General features: G+C 47.4%; 1 protein-coding gene across 29 annotated transcripts in view; it reads left to right on the forward strand.

The window, feature by feature from the left end:
• Positions 1 to 27084, forward strand: part of EIF4G3 (eukaryotic translation initiation factor 4 gamma 3) — a 152369-nt gene that overhangs the window by 23481 nt on the left and 101804 nt on the right. For 19 of the 29 annotated variants that reach the window (XM_068915414.1, XM_068915423.1, XM_068915415.1 and 16 more), the window contains exons 1-2: positions 15582 to 15607; positions 21146 to 21221. The exons of 1 other annotated variant lie outside the window; for it this stretch is intronic. In XM_068915414.1, coding sequence (XP_068771515.1) covers positions 15597 to 15607; positions 21146 to 21221 — 87 coding nt within the window. In that variant the 5' untranslated portion in view covers positions 15582 to 15596. Of the gene's footprint in view, positions 1 to 15581; positions 15608 to 15920; positions 16123 to 16182; positions 16199 to 19630; positions 21012 to 21145; positions 21222 to 27084 lie in introns of those variants that run through there. 9 more of the 29 variants (XM_068915440.1, XM_068915442.1, XM_068915446.1 and 6 more) reach the window with 6 other exon arrangements.

Genomic DNA, 27084 nt, shown 5'->3' on the forward strand with positions numbered 1-27084 from the left:
GGTTTGCCTGTGTTGGAAATAATTTGATCAACTCTCTCCTTTTTTCCATTTTTTTTCATTCCCTTCCTTAATTTTCCCTCCCATCTCTATGTTTTTTGGCTCCACTTCTTCTGCCAGGAAATAAATATGAACTTGCTTGCTTTTGCACGTCCTCTTATTTATTTTCTTTGCACTGCTTTGCATGCAGGCCCTTCTGTTGCGATGTCTACCCTCAGAAAATGTGAACCTTAGAAATAGGTACATCAGGATTCATTTTGTAGGGGAATAGACTGGTCACCTGGTTATTGGCATGGCCCCATGCAAAAAACCAGTGCAGGCTGGGCAAAATTTAGGTGTTTGACAGAGCAAAGAAGCCGTAAAACCATGGCTTAGCTAATTGGGTTCAGGAGGCTTCGACAGCTTTCGCCAGCGTTATTTATTCCTTATGCGAAGTAGTCACTGGATTAGAAAAGCTTTTGTGGGCATCAGGACCCCAAATTTGTCTCTGCTTTGGCCACTGTCACAGATACTGTGCTAAAAACAATACCGCTGTTTTGTTTCGTGCTCGTCTGTGTGTCCGCCGCTCCTCTTTGTGACGGAAGAGCTGCTGCAGAGCAGCCTAACCCGTAGCCCGGGTGATGGGAGCCCTTGCGCGCAAGGCTGAGAGCGGTGGACGTGAATCCGCTCGGGCCGAGCGAACCTGCATTTCCTGCTTCCCTGGGCGCTTGCCCATTTCTTACGCCCCGCCGTCATCCACGTCTTTGAAAAGAAGGAGCGACTCAGCTGTCCCTGCTCAAAGGAGTCATTGAAGCGCGTGAGTCCCGGAGGAAGTCGCAGGCTCTCTCGGAAGCCAGTCGGTTCAGTGATTCGGGAGGCACCGAGTATGCGAGAGGGAGAGGCAGCAGCCTAGACAGACAGCGCTTTTGAGCTGTTCCCCACCGGCTGGCTTAGATGGGCTTCTCAGCACGCCGAGCAGAGGCGTCGTTAGTGCCTGGCTCGTCGTGCAAGGAGCGCGAGGCTCGGAGCCGAGTGTTTTGCCGAGTGCCGGTGGTGAGGCATTGCAACGCTCCTCGCCGCTGCACCCGCGTCCCTGCGTGGGCTCAGCCCTTAGAGGCTGGACAGTATTCGAGTGCGTTGGGCCTCAAAAGCAGGCGTCACTTCTCAGGGCCGGATACGGGAATTTACCCTGGGATGCCCTAACCCAGTAAGGAGACAGGAGCGAGGTGAACAGAGCAACGGGGTTCAATCGAGCTCCGAAGCGAAGCATCCGGGGTCAGAGACCGGCAAGCACAACAGCCGAATAACACGTCTTTTGTTCTGAGCGTATAAACCAGTTTCTGTGCTCTTAAAGGACATCGGGAAACAGGAACTCTCCTCGAACGCGACGCCCTTCTGATGGCTGCAACAAAGGGGATTGATGCCACCAAAGGAAAAAATGTGATTATTATTTTCAGTTGTAGGGGTTATGAAAGTGCTCTCCTTCTGCAGTGAGATTATGATATAGCTGGTAGTGGTTAAAATGTGTAGGAAGCTGATAGTTTGGGATGTATTTCAAAAACTTGTTAAAATGTAACAGATAGTTTTACTTTCACATTGCATTTACCTGATCTATGTAGAACCCAGAGTGTATCTGTAATAAAAATAATTCCCCACAGCAATATTTAATAAAAGCTGCCTAGGGAAACATTAACTTTTTTGCTTTGACTTTCTTCTGTAGTCTTCATGTTTCTTTTTCCTCTTGGCTTACGGCCTCGTTTCTGTGCCTGACATGAAGCAAGCAGCCTTGCTGTGTGTCTTTCTGTATCCCGGCACATCTCAAATTCCCATGGTCGGCTCGAGGGTCCGAAAGACTGCTCCGATTTTCTTCGTTCAAGAGCACCTGCCTGAAGACTGTCGCCGAGTTCCTACCTCTGTTTGCGTGCGATACGTGAGACGAGGGAGCCCCGGGGGCTGTGTTTAGGGTAGGAAGGAGCTTTCCTTGGGTGGAGTGAGAGGAGGCGACGATCGCCTGCCTTTCCCAGAAACGTTTCTTGGAGCGCCTTTTGGTCCTGTGCTGCCTTTTTCTGGGCTCAGCATCCTTTTATCCGCGCGTTCTAGCCCCGCGATGCTTTGCAAAGAGGCTCCCCTGCCGAGGTAGAGAAGCAGCTGTGGGTTGAGTTGCACGATACACCAGTCTCTTCAGAGGGAAAAATAAGTCCTAAAGGACGTTTTTTTTTTTCCCTCCTTTTTTTTTTTTTTTTCCCTTTTTTTCCCTCCTTCTCCAGGGCTGTTCTCTCTGCCATAGCAAGGACAGTGGAAGGAAACTCCCTTCTGTCAGCAGGATCTCTGTGGTTGATATGAAGTGACCGCCATGGAGATTTACATTTGTAGAGGCAGATTGGTTTTTATACCTGTCATCTTCTAGCTTAGGTGCCGCCGCACTGGCTATCTTGACTGGCGACAAAGATACTCCTTAAAGCAACGAAGTGATGTGATTTTCCCTACTGCCATAAGGGTCTGGTTCTGCAAGATAGTATGTAGGAGGAGGCAGCTCCCGTGAATCTATAAATATTGCATTTTTACCCAACTAGGTGAGTAACTGCTTTGCTTGGAAAACAGCTGTTTCTGTTCTTTATCTCTGCACAAATCTTCACTTGTGCTAGCAAAAGGTTTTTGGTTTCTTGTCCCCCCTTTTTTTTTTTTTTAATGTACTGTAGTTCAGTTGGTGCATACTTCTCTGTGAATGCTTTCTTTTGATTAAAGGGCCTTGTATCAATTGGTCGTGATGCATTAAGGAGTATCTCTAAGCAAATTTGGTACAAGTCAGCTCAAATGTAAGTATCCTTTTTTTTTTTTTTTTTTTAAAAAAAAAAAAAGCCTTTGCATGTAGACAAGGCCAAGTACTTCAGGCTGTAGCAAGTTTGATTAAGCGAATGGGAATTTAAGGCCCAGGGATCCTGTTGGGGATTTCCAGTTGGTTTTCCCCGTCGAGAGCTGTTGGTTGTGATCAGTATACAGTGAAGAAGATTAATAGGTGGTATGAAATGGAAGAAAGCCTGCGTTAGATAAAAGCAGAGATTACTCATGAAACAGCTGACCTTGCAAAATACTTTCTTTTGGCAAAATACTCTCAAAATTTGGAGAAACATGTGACAAGGTGAATGTGCTTCTGATTGTATTTAAAATGAGAAAGGACATCACGTTTAATGTTTCACTTTAACTGAGCGAATGGAGAAGGCGCATCTCCAACAAGCTCTGACCCAATGCTGGGTGCCTAAGAAAGCTTGTAACAAATCAGCGGGTAATATGAGTGCTTTGGATGCATTCAGGAGTGGATGTAATTAAGTAAATCTTTAAAAGATGCATGTGCTTTTCCCACAAATTATTCTTGCTCTATGGGATTTACATTTTCAAGTAATCCATTTAGTGAATGCTTGTGAAAAGCTGTGAATAGCTTAGGTCAGCTTGGACATGTGTATGTTTTGGTGAGCTGAAGTGGTCTCTGAAGGGGTTTGCTAGCTATGCTGCACTTGAAAGAAGATTCTGTCCAACTCCAAAGCCTTCTCTCTCTTTTTTTATTTTCTTAAGGAAAATTCAATCATCTCGGTAGAAATTTTAGATTTTGCAAAGCTCTGGTCTCCAGATCGTTCAAAGTTACTTTCTGGATCACAATCTTAACCAAAGCACTTTAGAGTAAATGAGAGATTGATGTGGTTTCAAGGAAGGTTGTTTTTGCGGTCTGGTCAGCTGGTGCCAAAGACTGGGAGGTCAGTTTGGATGGGGACGGAGGGGCAGTTCTGGCTCTGTCCGTCCTCTGCACCTAGTGCAGAAAACCACAGCTCATGTTAGGAAACGGGCGCTGTGAGATTGCACATTAAAGCAAGGATACAGTTAGTAAAACTTCTGCTGGCAGAGTTGGTATCCAAGCGCCGCTAATATTCCTGCTTTGCTCTTTTGTTTCCTTTTGTTTTAAAGGAGACTTGAGTATTGATTTTTCTCCTTAGGGAGAAAACTCATGAAACGTATCCCTCTTTCCTGGGTGTTGCAAATGTCTCGCTAGGACTTTGTTCGAACCTGGGCGTAAAACTTAACGTGTGCTCTTGGCTAGCTGTTGCTCTTTCTGTTACAATATTTAAGGAATATATTTCAGAAGTATCTGGGGAAATTAAAAGCTAATTTGCTGGTAGCAGGTAGCATAACTGTGCTTGAAATTTATTTTCTTTATGTTACTTTCTGATTCAGCGATGCTCCTCTTCGCTTGAAAAATTAAGGGCTCAATTTGTGCTGCGCAGGTAAGAGCTGACCTCGGAAATGCTTGGCTTATGCAACGAAATGATTTTTAACATAAGTGTTTATTACAGTCTTCAGTTCTTGTGCCATCAAACAATGTTATTTGGTGAGAAAAATCATAGTGTATTGCGAGCTTTTTATTTACTGTGAAAAAGGAAAGGATGGAGAGTGAAACGACTGAGGAGGAATGGGAAAGGCAGGACACTTTTCATCTTAAAGTATTATGGAAGATTATGGAATAAGCGCCCTTCATATGGATAGGGATGCGATAGCTGTTTGAAAGCCAAATACAGTGCTTCAGGCATCCGTGAAAAAGTGTTTAAAGCTAAATTGCCTTAAAAATCTACCTCTCTCTCCATATCTCTGTAATGTGGGGATGCTTAAATTGTTCCTGAAGGAAAAAAGGCTGTAATATTTCCCCATAAATCCGATAGCCTGCACTGTGGAGGTTCATAACAACCTCTTAAATGTCCATGCCTGTGCGACCCCTCTAGCAATCAGTTGGGTTAGTGGTTACGAGGACGGCAAACGCCGGAAAACTCTTCCCATGCTCGCGTGTCCTGAACTGGGGGGGAGGTTTCTCCCCGGTGCCTGCAGCGCGTCCCGCTCTGCCCCAGGAGCTTTGCTAGGAGGCTGCTCCAGGTTGGTAGCCGCGCGATGTTCGAGTGCTGCTGAACTGCCCGGCAGTGCCGTGGAGTCCTAGGCCTGTGGGTGCAGAAAACTGGTTCCCGCCTCGAGGGACCTTTTCGACTAATGAAGACATGGGCCCGGGATCCAATGTAATACACCATATCTTGCATAAATTTAGAACAGAGTGCAGCCAATTTCACAAGCTGCTGCTAAATTATTCTTTCTCAAGCTGTGCCAGATAACTTCACGCACCAAAGTAGCACAGGCTGGGGCTTTCTTAGCAAGGCATTTTAGACTAGCGGACCTATCGAGACCTATCGAGACGTCTTCCAGTACCAGCATTGCTTCTCCTTCAAGGACGTCTGGGTGAAATCATTTGTGCAATACCAAAGAGAGGAAGCTGTCCAGGTAGCAGGCCCTTATCTCTGACATCAGGGATTATTTAAAGAAGCCTTGTCCTGTGGTCACCCCCCCCGTTTGAATATACGGGCACTTCCCTGTTATCTGGGCCTAGGTCAGACATAAGCTTGTTAAGAGCTACAGGTAGGTGGTGTTGATGCTGTGCGCAGCAGCTTCCAAGCAGAAGTCCCATGCGGAGGGAAGGCTAAATGACAGCTATCGCCTGGTTTAAGAGGGCTTCAGCCTTCTGTCTCCAAGTCTGTTATGTTAAAATCTGCCGGAAATTTTGGTGGAGCGCTTTGTTTAGTTGAGTGCCATCTCCTCCTCTCCCGTCCTCTGACATCCTCAGCTGACTGCAGGTAACTGTGTGTAGGGACATGCGCCCTGTAGTTCATTGTATTGGCTGGCGATGGCTTGTAGGTTGAGTTTGAGGACCCCCATCAGATTTTAAGGGTAGGCAGCTCTTGATTTTTCTGTTTTTCAGTGCTAACTGGCGCCTTTTGTTCAGCATGTCCGTTAAAAACACTCACTGTGTGTAAATCAGAGCTCAGTGCTCCACTTAGTATCACATTCCTATAAATACCTCTGTGTCTAGGGCGCTGTCGGGCGCCGGGAGCGCTGCCTGAATTCATCCGCACCCAAGCTAAGCCTTGTCCGTGATTTGTCCTTACTCTCGATCTGTGATGCTAGCATAGGTGACTGTGGGCTCCTTTCCCAGAGCACTTAATCCTTAAACCAGAAAATGGAGAATTTAGAAATTCCTAGGCATAGCAGCCTGCAGCTTGGCAGATAACGTATGAATGCAACTTGACCCGTGAGTAACCTTGTCTTACGCTGGAATTCATGAACAGCGCAGCACGGCCTTCCAAATACGTGCCTCCTTAAAGCAGCTCTACGCTACCGCTTGGGTTTTACCGCAAGGGCTGTTTACAGATGCATCTTCAGTCAAGGGTCCCTGAAGGAACAGGCTGACCCTAAACATGTTTCAGTGTTGGCCTGCTCGTAGGAGCAGCTCGCCTTTGAAATAACGCCGGGAGCATTTGTCGTAGGCACCAGCGTGGTAACGGAGCCTCGGTCGAGACCGGGCGCTGCAGGGCATCGTGTTGAGTGTGGGACGCTGCTCATGGCAGGAGGGGGCCCGAGCCGAGCCAGAGCTTGCTTCCAGAAGAGAGGCAAGATTTGGCATGTCCAAGCTGGTATGTAATACATCTGAAAGGCTGACTTTGTTAATGAACTAATGGCACTCAAATGAATTATTAATTAAGGAGCTGTAAGACTTCAAATCAGATGGTACCAAAAAACCCCCAACTATCGCTGTGTTTAAGGGAATCCATGGGAAATCTGCTCTCAAATCAAATGTCATTTTTTTCCTTACTTGTTTCCCTTTTTTTTTTTTTTTTTAAATAAATGCGGGACAAGTTTTGCGTGCCTATCCTGGGGCCTGCTGCCTGCCCGTGGGTGCCGGCACGCGCTGCTGCCCCTTTACGCTGCACCACTTTGACAGTACTGCAGGGTTAAGCCTCGCAAGGCTTTTGCCTCTCTTGATCGTTTTTTACATCCAAACTGTTGTCCTTCAGGCCCTATAAAAGTTTTTTTGTTGTTGTTTTTTGCTTTGCCTAAGTTTTGTTGTTTGTATTTCTTTCTCTTAAACAGGCTTCTCTGCCTCTGTGCCCTCTGCTTTCTTCTGCAGGTTTGCCTCCCTGCTATCTTGTGTAAGGATGCAAATAATCCTAGAGGATCGCAGAGCGACTCGGGGCCGCAGCTGGTGCGAACATGCCGGTCGCTTTTTTGTTTCTCCTCTCATAGGTTGCAAAAATCATTTTGGCCCCTCGGGGCCATTAGGCCTGGCTCTGACTTAGGCCGCAAGAGTTTGGCGGAGGTAGAGAAGGGGATGAGGAAGTATTAAAGCCTGTGGTTATGTGTGCGACTGAACTTTGTGCTGCACCTAGTTCCTCTCCTTGAATGCAAAAGAGGAAAAGCCACCAAGCAAGACACAGTATTCTCCTTCAGCTGAGAAAGGGGCCAACTTCTGTTTCCAGACGTAGGCTTTCAGAGGTCGTGGGTGAAGGCAAGCGCTCTGTCGGATGTCGTGCTTTTGGGGTATTCGTAATGCTGTGCTTTGCTTCGAATTTTGCAGAGAGGAAGAAATCCGAACCTTTCACCTTCTGGGCCTTGCTTCCCCGTGCTTATCCGATCAGCCAGCGAGGCTGCAGTTTTGTGTTAGGATTAAACAGATTTACCTGTGAGCCGCAGCTGAAAGGGGTGGCTCTGCTTGCTGCCTTCCCTAGGCTGCATATTCCCGCTAGCTGCCTTGCGTTGGGCGTCGGGACCCCGTGCCAGGATTTGGTGATTGCAATCAGCTCGTGGAATTGACAGAAAACTTAACTCAGCCAAAAAAAGAATAGTTTGCTGTTGAATCACCGGGCTGAGTTGGGTCACTGCCGTCATATGATCGTTAATCCTTATGGCAGGGAGGTGGCAGAAGCATGGCTGGTGTGGGGTGGCTCACAGCCGCTTTCAGAAGTGGTCAGCAGCTGGGCTGCTTTGGGAATGGCGTGAAACTTGACCCTTAAAAGCCAGGAAGCGCCATGCCCTCAAGGGCGATGCCTTTGTTTTTCCCTTTTTCCAGGGACCCTAGGTCTGCCCTGTAACCTGGAATGGTTTTCATGTGGCCCTTCAGCTAAAAGTGCTGGCAGAAGGCTTCTAAACGCCACTCAAGCCGAGCTGGAAAGCGAGGAATAAATCACCTTTTAAACCATAAGCTCAAGACCCTTTGAAATAGCCCTTTCTCTTCCCCTGGCTGCCCACCGAAACATTTACTAATGAAGGAATTGCTGCATTTTGGCCACAGGACTTGGACTTCTCCCCGGCTGTTTCTGGCTGGCACCAGACTGATCCAGTCACTTCACAAGTGTGGCGGTAACACAAGATGTGCATTTTAAGAGCCATGTAAAATGGTAAGAGCCACTAACTTACTTGCATGATAAATGTTGCTGATACCCTGAGCCTGCGCATCATGAACAGAAGCTGGTATTTTTAGCAGACGGAGTGCGGAGCTTTCTACGGGAAGGGCAGCGTTAAGCAAGGTGAGCTGGTGCGTGTGTTTGCATCTGCAGTCCTGTTCTAGAGCGTTTCTAGAGGTCGTTGGTAGGCAGTCTGCAGGCTGACGTTACAGGTGGTTTTATTCCACAAAATCGGTATTTGGGTGACAGGGAAACTTCAGAACTGTGCCTCGTTTCAGAGACTAGCAGGGGCGGAATAGCTGCATAAAATCTTCTAATTAGAAGCAGCAGCTGAGCTGTTGGGACTTGTGAGCTGCCACTAAAATGCTGATTACTTTGACGTGCGAGAATGTCTGGAAGAGCCTCTTGATCAGAAATTGCAAAGGTTTCTCCTGTTGGAATCAGCTTATTGGGATATATTTGTGTCCAGAGTAGCTAATCCATAAGTTGCTGAGTTTCCAGCACTGGGGTAGAAAACCTGCTGTCTTCCTGCCAGAACGTGCAGGTGTTTGGGTCACCTGGGAGCACAGAAGGTGATTTGGTAGATGCTGCCAAACTACAAGAATAATTTTGGGAGAAAAAACACAGCCTCTGGTCACCAAAAAGCCTATTACTTACCTGGTTTTGATGATTTTTACATTTCTGCGTTGATATTCATAACTTCCAGATTGTTAACGGGTGTTTTGTTCAAGCCTGCCAATTAGCATGGGCAGCTCTTCTGAAGTGGTGAGCGTAAATGAGAAAGAGACGGCCTTTCTATAACTGAGAAGGAGAAATACTTAAAGCTTCAATCAGTACCTTGATGTTACCGAGGTCTTTTCGCTTCCAGTGCTCTAACGTGAGTGAGCAGATGATATCAAAACGGGTCATGCTGCTTCCGGTAGACCAGAGTGGGATGCACATGGGAGTGGTGGACAGTATCTTCTACCCAAAGAAAATGTTTTACAGCCCACGCTGTTATCTTGGCTGCCTCACCTTGCAGCTCAGCGGCACAGCTGGAAACAAAACTGATGCCTTCTAGTTCAGTGCCGCACCACCAAAGCTATGTGGCGTGAGCTGCATCTGAAATACCTAGGACATCTTCATTTCACGCCAAGTGATGTCTCAATAAAGTTTTTTGCGACCTAAAGTTAGAGCATTAAGTATCGTGTAATGCAGCAGTATTTCAGCTCATTTCCGTAGTGTGTCTACCTGTTCCTCCTTTCCCAGCCTCTCTGAACTTCCATCATTTGAATGGATGTCCCAAGGCTTTTATGGTTTGTAAAACTCTTGATGGCTGTCAGGCTGTGAATTCAGTTACTGAAGGCTCCCCCTATTACTATTTTGTTATAAGATAATTGTTTCTTATACAGCATCCGCTTGCATTCTCATTTGGGAGTGAAACACCTTGGGTGGGGGGGACAACATTTTTTGTGGTGGTTTAAAATTGTAGTAATTTTTAGGGTCACTGAGTTCTGTTTAAGTCAGGCTCAGCAGCTGCCTGTAAAGTTAATACAGCCCTCCCTTGTATGTCATATGCCACGGATGCACTCAGGGAAGCTGTTAGCAGGAGCGTCAAGAGCATTTTATGGTGCAACTTGCATCTCTGCTGGAGCAAGCAGTCTCGCTCCCTTCCCTGCTGCTTGGTCCGGTCTGCCTGCTGCCTCCTCCGTTACGCTGGCCTCGACGTTAGCGTGGCTGGGTGGCGAGCTAGGGTTGGAAGAAAAGGTTCGTTTTAATCCAAATCAGATCCGTGGTCTGGTTCAGCGAGCAGCTGTGAGCGTGCTTGTACTGGCACGGGGCAAACGGCAACGAGAGGACAGGACCGCCTCCTCTGGCAGCGCCACTGCCAGATGACAGCTTACTGCTATATCTTGTCTTGTGTCCTGCTGCCTGCAGGCATGTGCTATTTAGATTACATGTCTGTGACAGTAATTTTGCTTTGATACCACCTGAGTCCTTGCAGATCCTATCTCTGACTTCCTTTACCCCAGGGAGCCTTGAGAGCAAAGTCTTGTCTGTCCTCCCTTTGGGTTAGGAACTAGCTAGAAATAGCTCGGAGAGCGTCCAGCCACCCGAGTCATCTATAGAGGTGTGCGTTCATGCCGTAGGATGCTTACAGATATATTCTCGTTGTTATGACTACATGTATTTATCAGTTTGTACATATTTTAAGAGAGGAAATTATATCTTGGTGTATGGCCTCTGAAGATGACAAAGGAACAAAAATCAAGGTTTGCCTTCGATATACGACTGTAAAGGGCCGCACCACCTAAACCTGTTGTTCCCAAGTGGGCAGAAAGCGAAGGAAGGCTTAGTGAGTGATTCGAGCAGCACAGTCGCACACGCCTGGCAGATAAGATCGGTAATACTTTCATTTACTCTTAAGAGATACTGCCCAATATTGCATGGCATGAGCCCAGCTTCCCTGGTTGGCGCTGTTGGGTGTAATTTTTGGGGCCATGCTGCAGGCTGACGAGGTGCACGCTGTGCCAGCATAATGCAGCTCCGCTTCAGACTTGTTTGGTGTATTTTGGAGCACAGCCTTCATCTGGCATCTCTCCTTGGGCTATTGGCCCTTGATGATTCAATACGTGATCCTCCTTGTAGCTTATGGAGAAGCCTCCAGGGCTCAACCAGTGCTTGTCACCGAGCCCCCTGTTCTGTCTCCTTTCTACCTTAAATTTTTTGTCTCCTTCAAAGGTACCTTAATTTGGGATTGTGGCTGGAGACCTTCGAAGCCGCTCTGAGCAATGGGAGCGGTGACCGAGCAGGACAGGCCTCTGGAAGACTAGTGGGTCCCTTTCAAGTTCCTAAGCATAGTTTTTTCTTTTTTTTTGCAGCGTAACAGGAGTTTTAATTAATACAGATACGTGCAATCATAAATAACGCTCTTAAAATTAAATGGAATTTTAAGGCTACATTGGCATATTCCTCTTGATGCCATTGCCCCTCTAGAGAGGTAATACCATGAATTTCCAGCTGAAGGGAGTTGATGAAATCTATTGACTTTTCCATCGCTGCTGAGAGTCCATATATTGTAAGAATAAAATATGAATAAAAACATTGAAGTGCTTGATGTTCTGCAGAGAAAAGTGCACTGTTAAACAAATACAGACTTATTTTTAAGCAAGTCGGCTAGTGAAAAGTTTTCTGTGCGCAAGCATACAGATGTCCATGCCAGAGATGTGTTTCTGGCACTTCACTTTGCGTTATCTGCTACCTCAGCTGGCACAGACATGAGGCAGGGAGGGGTTGTGATATTTTTTCCCTTTATATTTTGCAGCTCAGGCCAACCCGGGGTTTAATCTCTCTCAGTTTGGGCTTTGAAAACCCATTTCCCGGAGATGCTGTGGTTAAAAACACACACAGGACAAAGCTCACAACCGCACGGCTGTTCAGTCGTTCTGCTGCCGCTCGTGATGCGCGGCCCTGCGTAGAGCAACCTGAACCAGCCCTACTTCTCTGTCCTAAAAACCCCCACCAAAAACGCACTCTGAGAAAAATTCCAGCAGGATTAGCAGGGTTTATATGCAATTCCCCCCCCCCCCCCCAAAAAAAAAAAAAAACCCACCCATTCTGGCCAGGTCTAAGCTGAAAATAGGAGCTTTGCTTTGGCACTTCAGCTGCAGTCAAAAAAGACAGAGACTAAGTAACCAAATCAGGTTGCCCTTAGAAACGCGTTTGTACTGGGCAAAATAATTGATTGGATTTTTGTCGCATTTGCACTGATCGAGTATGTTGGCTGACAGCTCCCCTGATAACTCACTCCTGACGGCTCACGGGCTGAAGGAAATGCGTCGGGGTGAGGCGAGGTCTGCGGATGATTTACGTGCTAGTGAGCTGTCTCCATTTCTTTTTAATTTAGAGATGCAAAACTGAGCCTGAAAGTAATGAGCTCCAGATAATTAGGTGCTTGTCTGCAGGTGTAGCTATTGCAGCTGCCTACAGCTGGTGCTCTTAATATTGCTGATTTTTATTTTAAAATATTACGGAATGAATGGGAGGCTGGAGATGCAGATAATTTGCTGCAAAGAGTTGGGTTGTTCTGTCCCTCACCTCCCCAGTTTTACTTTAGCGGTCCTGGCTGGCTTGCCTGCGAGGTGTATCGCACATGGGCTGAAGACTGCAAGGAACGGATGATGATAAGTAGCGGAGTATTGTGTTATACGGGGGTGGCGGCGGGAATGCCTCGAAGACTGATGAAAGTCTGATCTCGTTTATCATCATTAATGATTAGCCAGATGGGAAGCGGTATCTCTTGCCTTAGTATTAAAGGGGTTGCGAAAGCCTTGCTAATACAAAAATGCAGTGCAGTATGTTACCCGCAAACGTTAGGAAGGTGAGTGCAGAGCAAAAGGTGGTGCAAAATGGATGCATGCCAGAAGAAAAAAATCAATAGTAGGTATTTCATGAGGTGGGTAGTTTAAACAAGTGCTTTAGGTGGGGGATTTGGAGATGGGTTTGGGCATAAATAGTATATGCGTTTTTAACGGTATGGTGGCTTGCTGCTACAGTGCAGCTTTAGCACGTTTAGTCAGGAAGAAGCGTTGTGTCGTGTGTCAGGCGGTGTGTGCCGTCCTTAAGCGCACGAGTACAATCATACGCGTAAACGTGAATGCGTGCAACTGCGGACGGAGGGGAACGTTCTTCAGGAGGCATCAAAAACCCGTCAGGATTAACTCGTGATGGAAAAGGCGAAGACATCCGAATAGCTTGAGGAGCAGTGGCAGGGCTGGGAGAAGGAAAGGGAAACGGTGCTTTTCGGTAAGCGTTTGAAGGGCGCGTTTTGCTTTCAAGCTGTAGTTTTCAGAGGAGCCTTGGAAAGGCCGGCTTCCGCCTGAGGTGCGCTGGGATGTGTATGCCCCTTTTCTTTTGAAAACTCTTTAACTGGGGCTTTGTTCCCATTCAGTTCAGCGTAAGCATAGATGGGTGACCTGATGTGGCAGGCGGGAGGCAAAGGAAGCGTTTGGGAATCATATAAAAGCTAGTTCCAAGATTAATGATACGTTATTGGGTAAAAAGCTGAATTTCAAAGATGAATCTCAAGAAAAGTTTTAGGATGGGGAGCTTCATTTAAAGTGGGGATAAGTAATGAAATTGCTTGCCGTTGGGAGACGATGCTTTAAGGAAGAGTACCTCAAAGGTAGAGGGATGGACAAGCCTTGTTTCCGGTGAGCGTCAGCTAGTGCAAACGGGGAGCAAGGAAAGGGAGTCCGGCAGCCGGTAACGTCAAACGAGGCAACTGCGGTGTCTAATGGAGCCAGTGAGCTCGTGTGAAACGCGAGCGGTATTTATGTAAGTACGTGTCTGTTACAAAAACAAAAGGTGCACTTTTAAAAAGTATTTCTTGCCAGTATAAAATAATGAACAATTTGGAGCATTCTGTATTACCGTTTAATGCGCAGAGTAAGACTAGGGATTAAAAAAGTGGCTCGCACAACACTTTGTTGATCCGCTTCATGTTCTTACCTTTGGCAAATGGCAACTCGGTCGCGAACGGTGACTCCACGTGTTGCGGTGAGAATCTTTCTGTTAGGCCAGAAAATGTTGAAACGAGCTTAATAATGGCGTTTGCCTGAAGCTCAGTTTGTGTATAAGTAATTCTAGGAGCCAGTGACTCCTGAGGTGTGGTTTGCATCTATCCACAAGAATAGGGGTAAAACGATGTACTCGTCTGTTACGTAGCTTGGTGATTTCAGGCAGTATCCCCACGATACATCCCGTGGGTGCCACTTGAAAAACATTTGTTACTGTGTGTTTACGTTTTTTGAAAGCATTTGACTAACTAGAAATAGGTTCTTGATGTCAGAGTTAAGTATTAGCATACAGATGACGTGGTTTTCTAAGGAATTCACCACCTATGGCTCCTGCTAACTTTGGCAGTGTTTCTTCTGGGTGTTCATTCAAGGAAAAGCTGCCTTCATTTTTATTTCTTTTTTCCCCCTCTGATAAATAAATAAATAAACGAACAAATGCAAACCACTGAAACAACAGCCCTCCGTTACATGCTGACCTATGATACGGCCAGCGCTCTGAATCGTAGTTTATTTTGACATCCGGTCGCTGCGGAAGAGTTAAGTTGCAGCCGTCGAAGAAAACTAAAATAAAACTACCGTTTTACTGCAGAAGGCCGACTCGTTCTTTTGAGGTTCGACTGACGTGCCGTACAGACGGTAAGCGCCTAGTTAATCCTCACGAGGATGAGCAGAGCCCCACCGATGTATTTCACCTCTCCAGAGCATGGTCGCTTGAATTTGTCTCCATCCTTACGTGTTATTTGGCCGACGCTGGGAGCGTGTGGCAGGGTTTGGCACGGCCTGAAGCAACGCTCTGGCTTCGTTCTGCTTCGGTGGTCGAGCCGTGTGGCTCCAAAATGTTTTAAATGAGAGTGGCTCCTGAAAAGAGTGAGACTGTGTTGTTGATTTTTTTTTTTTTTGGCTTAAATTTTGTTGTAAAAGGTGTTACGTGGCCGGGCAGAGTGCATCGGTGGCCCGTGTTGGGACTGGGATGTGCCGTTGGAGCAGGCAGTGGAAAGGCTCGAAGGAGGCTTGAGCAGCAGCCTTGGCTGTTGGTTCCTCCCGACCCTTTAGACGTTGCCCAAAGTAGCTGAATCACGGTCGGGTTTGATTTCCCTGAGTTAATGGTCTCGCGTCTCTCTTAGTAAGAACTGCTTAGCTCTGTAAGTCTGTGCGGTGCTGGATTTCTGTAAGAGCTGGTAGAAGAAGCGAGGGAGGCAGGGGTCCCAGGGGAAAGACAGCGTGCCCTTGCGAAACTAAGGGCTCGGTCCTGCACATACACACGAGGCAACTGAGTTAAGGTTGCATGAGCCGCTTTAATCCTGGCGTTTCCTAAGTCTGGGGCTGTTTGCTTTGTGACTCGAATTGTCCTCGGATGAAGCTTGCGGGCTCGTAGTGACTATTTCGTCACGGGGAGAGCCGATGGTGCTGTTTTGATCTGGTCGTTTCCCAATGCCCAGCATGTGACATGTCACTTGGTAGGTTGGTTGGTTGGTTGGTTGGTTTGTTTTCAAGGCGGCAGTTTGTCTTACCCGGTTTCCTTGCCTCGGATCCTGAGAAGCAGCCCGTCAGGCGGGGAATTTATTCCGCGGGGAGAATTGATTCGTGAAGCACTCGCTAAAGAAATGGGCTTGCGGCGGCGGCGCCTGGTAGCGCGTTGGGGGACAGCGAGCCGTCCCTCTGGACCGGGAGGCCGCCAGAAGCAAACGGCAGAGTGCGTTGCTTGAGGGAGTTTGTGCCGTGATTTAATTCCCCTCCCGACAGGCAGCGCTGAAGTTTTCCATGCCCTTCCTGTAATGCGGCGTGCTCGCCAAGCGCAATGTGCTCTAGGTGAGTTTGTTTTATTCTTTGTTTCTTAAGGCCGCGGCTTGGTTTGATTTTACCCCAAGTAAGGCTAGCTCCCTCTCGGCGCCGCTAAAGCGAGGCAGCGAACGCAGGAAAGCGGAGCGGTCGCCGTTCTGCCCCGCGATACGAGTGACGTGCAAAGGCTTTCTCCGAAAACTTGCCTCTGCCTTTCTCTCCCCTGCCACCCGGCTGCGCCCGCCAGTCTTAGCTTAACGGCGCTGCCTCCTTTGCGACCGCTGTCGGAGAGCGCGTCCCCTGCGACCGAAGCGGGGCGGGAGCGCTGAGCGCGGCCAGCCGAGCGCGGGGGCTGCAGGTAGCGCCCGGGCCGCCCGTGCGCTACCGCTTTAAGACCGCCGGCGCGAGAGCTCGGCTCCGCCGGCGAGATTCAGGCGCTCAGAAGGAGCAGCTGCATGGCACGACCGCGGCCGTAGGCTCCGCTTTCCGGGGGGAGAAATCCCTCATTCGGGACGCCGTTTGCGGAGGCTGGAGCTTGCTGCCAGGTAGGATCGAGCTGCAAAGGACGGGCTGAGGCCGAGGAAGTTTCTGCGAGCCGCCGCGTACGGCGCAGCCTTCCTTGTAACCCTTTAAGTTAGCCGTGCAGTCTCCAAACCTGCTTCAAGGCGCTTCTGCTGTTAGCATCGCCATCTCCTGTGTTGCAGCTGAATTTAAGACGGAGAGGAGGCTGCAGGAGAGATGCACGCTCTTTTAACTGCTCTGGCTGCTGCCCAAATGCCTCCCTGCGTAGAGGGGTTTGCACGGTTCCTTGCACCAGAAAGCTGGCGGGAGCGATGAGCGTTGCAATTTGCAGGTTCCTGCCCCTCTGTAATCTTGCATGATGGTTTTATCTTGCATTTTTCAGACATTTAATACATAATTTCTGTACAAGCGGGAACATGCACAGGGATTATATAACCCTAGGGAGAGCTGGTGAAAGACTTGCTACGTTTCCGGGCAAGGATAAAAATCGTTAGTTGTGGAATGCTTTTGTATACAGGTTTGCATATGTGCCCTTTGGTCCTCACGGGTATTTTTATTCGCATGGAAAGATGCTTGCTTGTTACAGTAAGCTGCAAGTGAAGAAAGGGGCCATCAATGCATGCGAAGGATAAAATGGTTGCTGCTGAGCTTAGGTGAGAAGCACCGTTCTGGGGAAAATGAATCCATTTTGGACGAAAATACAACAGCGTTGTTTCTGCTTGGTCTTGGAAACAGTAGCACAACAGGGAAACCTGTACAAATTCTTGCCGTGAGAGCCTGTTTTAGATCTTGGTACGTGCTTTTCGGTTCTCCGTGGCCTAAATCTAAAAGTGCACAAAATCTTGCAGTGTTTCAGTTCTGTAGCATTGTTAGAGCAAAAAGACAGGCGTTGCACAAGAGGGAAATTCCTGCAAGAAATTCCTCCTGACTTTTATTTAAGTCCTCTGTATTTCTCAGTGCCTCTGAATACTCCAGCTGCCAGGCAGTTCTGGTTTGGATTTTTTTTTTGATTGCCTTAAAGAGAAGTCTCATCTTCTCACAGTCCTCAGAGTGTGGTTATGACTGTCTAATTAAAATATAGCATCCTTCTTTCATGGCAGCTTTTGGGTTTTAGAAAAATTTGATTTTGCTTGCAAATGTTACTCTCTCTGCCTTCCTTCTCCCGCTGGGTCTTTAATAGTTCCCCACATTCCCCAGCTTGCAGTCACTGTTGCAGCCAGATGGGGACTAGGTGGAACTCCCCTTGCATCTGAGCTTGCTTTTATTAATCTGCCAGCAGTATCTGAGTTGTGTGGGTTTTTTATATATCTGTTTCATGAGTTAATGAGCCCTAAGCAGCAACGAACAGAATCCAGAGTTAGTATTAACTGCTGGCTGTCGTCCTTCTGACTCTGCTTCTGAGTTTTGGCTGGACACTGATGGAGGATGGAAAGCTGTAGAGAGTCATTAAGCCTAAGAAGCAGAGACTGTAGTTTCCACTTTACTAACCCGTCAGCTGCAGAGCTGATTGAAGAGGCTCCCTTTCGCATCCACTTGTTCCTGCTCTTCTGCTTCATTGCCCACCCCATCTTTTCTCCCTGCATTGCTGGAAGGAGCTGGGAAAATGGCTTGAGGTTTGGGTTTAGTTTTGTTTTTCAACCCCCCTCTCCCAGGTTTTTGCGTTGTTTGTTTTTTTTTTTTTTTTTGGCATGGATCATTTCCGAGATCTGCACAAGTGCAGCTGAAGAGGATGGCAGTGGATGAGAAGGTTTTTGGGAGGAGGAGAAGGTGGGAAAGTACAGGATCCTCCTGAATTGGATCTAGCCGTACTGGAACAGCGATGTGAAAGAGGTGCCTGAATTATTCAGCATATCCCTGTTTCCTTTGCACTGTAGCTAAACTCTGCCATGGAGCCAGCCTGGTTTTACGTTTTAACTCTTAAACTTCCCTGTGTCTGATGCGGGGAAGCAGGGGGGCAGCGTTTGCACAGTTTGCCTCATGTGTCGGGTTGTGGACCTCTTCATCGCCCCTTTCATGAGAGCAGTGCCTCCAGAAGATGATCTGCTCTGAGGGGGCACTGTCTTCTAGATGTGGCTGAGTGACCTCAAAACGGATGTCCTTGTCAAACGTAAGGGGGAGTGAGGGTGGTCACTCCTACCCACGGGGAAGGGCCAAGCTGCCGGAGGCAGTAATCTTGTCCACTGGCCCAGCTCTTTGCAGAGCGCGTGTTTGTAGACACCAGAAGTTAGAAGTTGGAGATCACCTCTTTCTCCAGCCATCCTATCTCATTAAGAGTTACTGGAATTTAAAGCATTTTTGTCCCTGTCGGTGTCACGTCCAGGTCAAGTCTTCTAGCAAAAAGGACTTGCAGGGTTTCTTTCTAATCTGATGAGAGTTATCGCTTTCCAGAAGCGATCTTAAACGGCAACCCCAAACTCTGAAAATTCATCTAAACTGCTCGTTCCTCGAGGCAGCCCTCTTCCTGGGTGGAAAAAGAGGGGTTGCTCTGCTCAAGGAAGATTATTTTCTCCTGGTTTGTATAAGTTCTAAAATAAGAAAATAAATCCCAACCTCTTTGAGGATGAAGCAGTTTTTCCAAACTTGGGAATGATACCTTTTGAAGTACGGCTTGCTTCGATTGGGTGTCAGAGCTGCCTCAAGATGAGAAATCTCTGATGTGACAAAAGGGTGGCAGTTGGAAACAGCGCCTCTGCCCTCTCTTTCTTCATCACCAGGTGGTTTTTGGTTACGCTGGGTCCGAGGACAGGGCGTCAGTGAGGCGGCATGCAGAAAATGTGAGGGTTTTGCTCTGGATCCCCCCGCTCCCTGTGCAAGCGCAGAGTATCTCTAGCCAGAATCCGCTTTTAATATTTTCACGTTGTCTTTTTCCTGCTTTTCTGGACTTCGTCGCCGTCCTCCACGAAGTAGGCGACGGGGTTGCTCAGGCTTGCTCGGGCAGTGAGCCGCGGAGCCGTCCTGAGTTGCAGACCAGGGCTCTGATCTTAGATCTTCCTTCAGCTCTCCTGCTTGTCGTGTCTTGCAGCACGTTTCTAACCCCTAGTCTTGCCTTTCTGTTGGTGCTTCCCCGAAAAAAGAAATGGATGTAAAATCCTCAGGGCGAAGGTCAAGAGCGAAGCCTTGGCTCCGCTGAAGGCTGCGGCACGTCTCCCCGTCGTTTCACTGGAGCCAGGATTTTACTTGTCGTTTTGCTGTTAAATGTCCGTAAGCATTATGTACTTCTGTGATGCTGTGTAAGTACTAACTTCTAATATTGTTCGTCCTCCACTCGAGAAGCTTGCAATTTTAAAATTTAAGCAATCCGTATTCAGTGGGACTCATTTGATCCCCTGGTAGAGGAACAAGCTCCCGTGGAAATCGACGGGAGTCGCTCACGTCCCCGGGGGCAGATAACAGCTCCGACGCGTCCGGGTTCGGCGCTGCGGCGATGGCAGGTAGGAAACGGCGCTCTCCTGCGCGGGGAGCTCGGCTCCGGCCACGGAAAGCGGTAGCACGTGGCCTTTTGGAAGAAAGGACGGCTCCGCGTTTCCCGTGGCCGGCCGCAGGAGCTGGTCGGTTCACAGGAAGTTTTTGTTCCCGTGTGCGGGTAACGGTCCTCGCGAAGAGGCCGGCTGGGAAACGGGAGCATTGCTGTTCTCCCCTTCCCGTGCCCCAGACCCGGTACAGTGACCGCAGAGGGCAAGGGTTGCCCTTCCTTCTTGAACAGGGCACCAGGAGCTGCTGAGGTGGTTGTGATTTGGCTTTGTGAAAACAGCGTTGGTCTTGTTTTATGCCTTGGGCCGAATACGCCCGCTAAAACCTGGTTATTGGTAGCCAGTGATCCCATTTAGGCACGAGCTGGCAGGTGCGCGCATTGGAGACAAACCTGAGTCTAAGAGGGAGCCGTTCGGCCGCAGAGTGCTGCAAACCGTTGGCAGACGCAGAGCGGCTTGCACCTGGACAGTCGTCGTTTCAACCTTAAAATTAAGCGTTTTGCACGTTTTAAGGAAGAGATGGGGTTCTGATGCGTGGGTCGCTGTCAAGCGCTTTACGGGGTTGGCTGTTGCTGCTGCTGTGCTGCTGGGCCCAGTCCTGCAAAGGTTTGTGCAACAGCATCTCTTTGGAGTTCACAGGTGGAGTGGAAAGAGAGGGCTCTTGTAAGATTGAACCTCGTTCAGACCGAAAATTTAACTTACCCATGGGGTTGGGTGTGAGGCTTGACGTATAAAACGTGAAATCTGAGTACGGCTTTAACTGGAAAGTTTTTTGGCAAGTTGAGCCCAGCTCCTGTGGCAGTGGGAGTCCGGCGTTGAGTAGACATGTGCTGGACCCAGGGCCACAAAACGTTAGCCGAGTGGGGTATTTTTTAATTCTTGCATCCCCTTATTTGCTTTATTCCACAAGTGAAATGGCTTCTGGATGATTTGAGTTTGTTTTGTAAAGTCTTTTCTGTCCCGAATTCCCACAATATCTTTCCAATTTAGGAAGATGACTGCAATTTCCCTTTAAATAACCCTTCCAGCAGATCCAAACGTCAAAATCTGTTTGACAGCCCCTTTCAGAAGTGCTTTTGGTGGGTGGATGAGGAAAGGAGTTGCTGGTGGAAGAGAGGCAAACAAGGAAACAATTATAACGCCGTTCGTGCGTGGTTAGCAAAACAGGCTGGGCCTTTGTCAGAAATGCCCTGCTCATCAGCAGGGCTTGTCTCACTCAATGGGACGGGTTTGTGGGGTTTGGGTTTTCCCTTACTCTTAAAAACCAGAGGTAGGGGATTCTCGTGACAAGAGGAAGGTTTCGTGGATGGTGCCAGGAGCTGTTTGCTTTTGGTTTCTCTTGCCGTGTTTGCCCGTGGCATCGGTCGCTGAAGCCCTGCTTGCTCCTTTTGGGAAAGCGCGCAGGACCGTAGCTGCCTGGTTGCATGCGCGGAGATGTTCGTGTATCTTCTCGAGCCAGGAGGGTGGCTGGCTGCAGTGACCACCGCCGCCGCGGGTTCGGTTTGCGCCCTGCTCCCGTCCCCCTGGAGCACGGCCCCTCCTTCGATGTTGTTTTCCTTAACTCGCTGTGTTGCAGACTCCCCCGAGGTCCCGTGCAGCAGCCCCTCGAGGAGCGGATCTTCACGCCGACGGTCTCCGCTGTGTACAGCACTGTGAGTATCTGCGCCGGGTCCTGCCGGCTTTGGTTTGCTTTGGAAAGGAGCGAGTGAGGAAATCATCGTCTGTTTAAAGAGGCGGGGGGGGGGGGAAGGGGAAGAACTAACTTGATTTGCCTCCTAAAATAAACAGTTGTCAGTGATTCTGGAGGAATGCCATTTTTGTTGCGTGTGAACAAATGAGAGGATACAACAAAACGCTCTTGTAATGCTGCCTCGGGACCGTTGGGTCCATTCCTGTTTTGGTAAGGGTCTGCGGTTTTCATTAGCAGGCGTTATAGAGTGGGTTTTCCTAACTCAGTTCCACTGAATCGAAAAAGTTGCTGGCCGTATCGTCAGGCGGTTTGCTCCATCCCTCTTCTGCCTCCTGCTTCTTGAAGACTGGCTTGATGCGATATATTAGTTGCCACACAACTCTAACAGTATCTTATCGGAAAAATAACCAGAGATTTGTTTTTCTTGTTAAACACCCCGTTTAGAGTCATGTAGCGAGAGAAATGTTTTGGTGGCAGACTGAGCGAGCGTTCAGGATAGGTGCTTTTGGCTCCCGGTCCTGCGTGTTTGTTTATAAAGCTTTGTTATCGAGGAAATTTAGCCTAGAAATGCAGCAGTGTTTATTTGTGAGCATATGATACCATTTTGTTTTTATTCATAGCTTTTCTCTTTTTTTCAAATAGTAATAGCTGGAAGCACAGTATGATTTATAAGCTTTGCTAAATCAGCACAGCCCTGGGAAAGTAATATTTTGCTTTTCTGGTGGGATAGTGCAAATAGTTTTAATGTCAAAAAAAGGCTTTTAAGCGGCGCTTTTAATTATTTGGAAAACAGGAAGAAAGGCTGTAGATGCGAGAAATTCACTGTATTTTATGCAGTACCATAAGCTGCTTATAGAAAAACATAAGCTGCTGTACAAGGTTTTCTCCTTTCCCTTGTGTGCATGAGTAATGTGCGAAGGGGTTATCAGCTACATCTCCGGAAGGGGCAAAAAAGTCTTCCAGATTTGCACCTTGTTCGTTTTGGGCTCTGGAGAAGAGCTTTCCAATTGCCTCTCCCATGTGCCAGGCTCCTGTCAAGTGGTGGCAGGCAAAGTTTTGTAGAACTGAGTACGAGAGCGATGCCCGGGGCCTGTCGGCCCAAGAAACGCAGGGCCTCGGGCAGTAGCGGACGGACTCGGACTCCCTGGGATGGTCTCGGGGCCGGCCAGCAGCGGATTTCCCTGCAGGTAAGTTGGAAAGGCTGGGGAGCAACGCTGGAAAGAGTCGAAGGTTTTGAGAGTTGTGGCTCGTACAGCGGCAGATGACACACCTGCGCTGCTGGCTGGCTTTTGATTTTTGCTAGCAGTTTTTTTTTGCTCTAATGGACACTCTGTCCTCCGTATCATATACACACACACATATATATATACACACACACCCCCATACACAAATGTAAAACAAAAGCCGAAGAACAGGAATTTACAAAGAGTCCCAAGAAGTCATTCAGTTTCTGTCGTTCTATATATGCCCCATGCAGCAGTTAAAAGCCACTTTAAGAATATTAGAATCCCTTTTGGGGGGAAAAAAAGATTTCTTTTTCATCTCTTTCCCCTGGAAAGACATAATTCAGATGCCTCTGGGAAAATATGACTGTAAAAATTTAAATTAATGTAAAATATAACAGTAGCTGTGAAGAATGACCTAAAATAGCTTTTCAGTGTGGAAAAATATCACTCTTTGATATGTTACAAGAATAGAAGCCAGGACTGGGAGTGTCCCTGTTCTAGGCTTTAAGAAAACACAAGTTTGAAAGGAAACTTGACATTTTAAGGAAAGAGGAGAGATTTCTCAGCTAGGCTCCTTTTAAGCTTTTGTCTGAAACCCTTGGCAAATTGCAGTTTTAGAGTAAGTCCTAAAAAAGATAGTTTAGGATGGAGGCGGCCCATGATCAGAGGTACATGACAAACTCATTCATCACAGGTCTCTGCAGTAAGCGCACAAGTAACAGTGCCGTGTATTGAAGGCCGGGGCTTGCAACTAATATGTCTTCTTTGTATTTATGTTTGTTTAATATATAGTTTATCTGGCTATTCAGAAAATCACGAACTACGAAGGTGCGAGAGCATCATCCCTTACACCCAGGAACTGCTTTTTCACTTCTGTATTTTATTTACTCAGTCATCTTATGTGGGTTTCCACGTGGAGGGTGCTTCACAGCTTTTCAAGATGTGTATTGTGGTAGAGGGCTGCTGGCTTAGGAAGAGGTCTGTGGTCTCGAACCGCGCAGTGATTCTGGGCTGACGTGGTGTTTTTCTCGTAGGTTATAGTATGTCATGCATGGGGGTGGAAGGAAGAGTCATTTAAGATGCTGGCAACCCCCAGCCAAAACGGCTATTTTTAGTTAAAAAATAAAAATAGTTTGGTTATCCTTTCCATGCCTTTTCACATGTATTATGAGGACCTCAGTCACGTGTTCCTCAATTCTTTTATTCCAGAACAAAATCCGGTTGCCAAAAAATGGGAATGGGAAATCTTGCGGCGCTCTCGGTATAATCTCCCTCAGAACAAAATCCGAGGAATGCGTTTGCCTGTAGAGCAGAGGTGGTAGGTGAGGAATAGGCAGGCGAGTGTGATTTGTCAGGTAGAATGAAATTTGTCCGAGCTCTTGGAGAGGCACAAAATTCACAACAAAACTTTGGTAGAAGACACTTCTCAGTGAAACTTGTGCTTGCCTTAAAAACGCAATCACCTAACCTGTTGATAGATAATCCTCATTTACTTTAAGTATTATTCTGTGGAAAATACTGATATTTAGTAGTTGTCTTTTGAAATAAATCCTGTAGTAGAATTATTTTAAAGCAAATTGTACTCGGGGATAATCTGTTTCAATGAAATATTCTTAATCTTGTAATAATTCCCCCCAACAAGAACAGAAAATGGCATATCAGAAGAGCTACTTTTGGCCATAAAGATTTGGGTTTCCTTCTGTAAGCAGCTCTCTGTGCAGTGCTTCCTAATTCTCTGTACTGCAAGAAATTATGTAAGGCATTTATTTGTATGGCTGCTGTAACATCCCAAACCGGTGGAATCTGGAAAGGGGAAACCCATTTCTATGGTAAAATATTTCCATATCCAGACAAGCTTTTTGACTTGGAGTTTGGGGGAAGGAAGTTGATTTGTAACTCAAGTGCAAGAAGTGTAGCAAAGGAGGCCTTAAATATAGGAGGCCATCATGCGTGCTTGCGCCCAGACTGATGGGGGCTGATTCCTATTGCAAATGAAACGAATAGGGACTAACGATCAGAAGCCGATGTGCCCCTCAAACTGAGCATGAGGCGTGAGTCGGGAATCAGATAAGATAAATAACAGTGTTAATGTGCATCCAATTCTCACACAAATAACCTTTTGGGGCGGATTACAGTGGAGGTTTATCACTGCCCTAATAACAGACTTGAAGTGCTGAAAGTGGGACCAAAAGTACTTTTTTTTTTTTCCTCTCTCTTTGAAGTGTTATAACAACATTGACTTCTAGATGCAACCTGATTAGGAATATGTGTAATTTAATGTACCTAAAAGCGTGGAGACAAGTGCGTGTCAGTCGGGTGCAACCTTGAGTGCAGTTTCTGCAGCGCTGCTAGAGACGGGCGTTAATTCTGATCTTCCCATGTCTCCTTAGAGCAGATAACGCGGTTGTGTCAAGTTGCCCACCTCAGTGATAGCTAATGGAGGGAACCAACGGCTGCGATGGGAAATTGAGATGTTGAAGGACCCGCTTCTCCAGTGTTTTCAGTTGGGAGACTCAGTCGAGCTCCCCGTAGGTGAAGGGCAACGTGGCAACGCTCCACCTTTCCACGTGTGAAAAAAGTCCTCCAAGCTGTTGGGCTGAGGCAGACTCCTGCTTTGGGGGGGCACCGATTCCTTTAAAAGCAGAGGCTGAGTTCTCGGGTGGGTTGTTTACGCCTCGTGGTAATACGAGCACGTCCAGCATGTTCAGGAATGTCCGGAAGGCAGAAAACTCCAGTGGTCTGAAAAAGGTGGGAATCAGAGTTAGTGACTCCAGCAAAGCTTTCGTTGGCCTCTCTGTGTGTTCGTCCCACTGCTTTTCTGCAACGGGGGACTGTGAGCGGCCTCCCAGTAACTTTGTATCCAGCAGAGGTGCTGTGCTTTGCCTTTGTGTCCTTTAGAGGGATATTGCTGCAATGAAGAGAATCCTGTAGAAAAGAGATTATGGAGGATTAGCTGCTCTGGGCACTGTGTGCTTAAACTCGAGAACTGGGTCAGGAGGCCGATGCGTTCTCCTGCCTGGCCGCCGCGGAGGCTGCAAAGCGGGCAAGGAGGATGCTCGGTTCCTCTGGTGCCCTGAGCGCTTCTTGGAAGCCATTTGCACCAGCCCAAGTGCATGAATTGAATGCAGGAAGGAAAGGGCTTGTGTCTGAGTCTGAACCTTTTTCCTACTTTGTTGAGGGAAAGAATAGTTGTTCGGATAAACAGTTGCTGTAGCCTAACCAGACAGTCCCTGTAAGCTAGGGATGCTTGTATGTGGCATGCCCCATCAGATGACGTTTCATCTGGAATTACCTATGTGTGTGTTGGGGGCGGGGGGAAATAATCCAAGACTTGCAAAAACGTTAAAAACAAAAGATGTACACGCAGGGAAAAGAAAGAATTCCTGCCTGATTCTTGCTTCATGTCATTCGATATTCCTTTAAAAAGCAGGACTGAAGCATCCGAAGACTAAGAAGTTACAGCCTCTTGCTGCTCAGTCCGGGAGAGAGAAGGGGTGCCCTAGCACATGAATATTTAATTTCCTATATCCACAGTTTAAGAGAATATAATTTCATCTCTGGATTTAAAAAGTGGATTTGCTTACTAATAATCTCAGACCTGTTCTGTGTGTCGTAGGATCGCATTTGATAAACAGAAGAAAACCAAACTAAGAGAAACCTCTAAGGGGGGGGGGCTAAGCATCCCAGAAGAGATGTAACGAGCTCTGAGAGTCTCACCCTTGTTCATTTTTTCTTGCTGAACAAGCCTAGTAATTTAGCAAGTTCCTCTTTCTTTATCACTTGTCTACATTCAAATCTATAACCTACCCTTACACCTACATAAGCTGGCACCTTCTCGGACAGGCAAAAACCACCGATCAGTCAAAAGGTGAGTAGAAGACTGAATTATTCATAGCAATATCTCAAACAGGAAGAGTCAGGGAGTGCTAGATGTTCATCTCGGAGCTTCCTGAAGACGAGGGGAAAGACAGTCTTCTGTTTGTGCTCTTTTATGTGGAAGAGAAGAGCCCATCTCCTTTCTTACGTTTCTGGTCTGCTAGGAAGACTGAAAACACCTAGCTTCATAAGGGCCAATCTTCTTTGTGTGTCCCCTGAGCGAGATTTTGTGAGGTTAATGCCAGGAAGCCCCACCAGCTCTGTGGTCAACTCCACTTAGGTATTGTTAGGATATCAAGATGGCATAATTTCATGATCATTTCATTAACTGAGCTTTCAAGCAAATTTTCAGAGGTCTAGACCAATCCTGCAACATGTCAGTTCCCTGTGTAATTCAGCAGCAGCCAATGTGTTTCATGGACCATCCTTCACGCAGCTGCGCAGCTCTGCTTTTAGTTTGGCTCCCAAGTTTCCTACCCAGTTCAGGAGAGCATTCCTTGTAGTCTCTAACCTCTGACCATAGCTATTTGCATGCAGCTGTTTTAATTTCCAAAGAAGGCTGTTGAATGCTAACCCTATCCTAGGATATTATTTATAGGTGCCTCTGTTTCACTTGTAAAACATCGATTGCGCTTCACTGTCTGTTTTGACATGGATGCTGGTGGAGCAGGAAGGACCGGGCCTGCGTGGCTCTTCAGCGATGAGCATTTTGGGTGGCTCTGC

The sequence above is a fragment of the Struthio camelus genome, chromosome 21 (genome assembly GCF_040807025.1).
Source record: "Struthio camelus isolate bStrCam1 chromosome 21, bStrCam1.hap1, whole genome shotgun sequence".
NCBI lineage: Eukaryota > Metazoa > Chordata > Aves > Struthioniformes > Struthionidae > Struthio > Struthio camelus.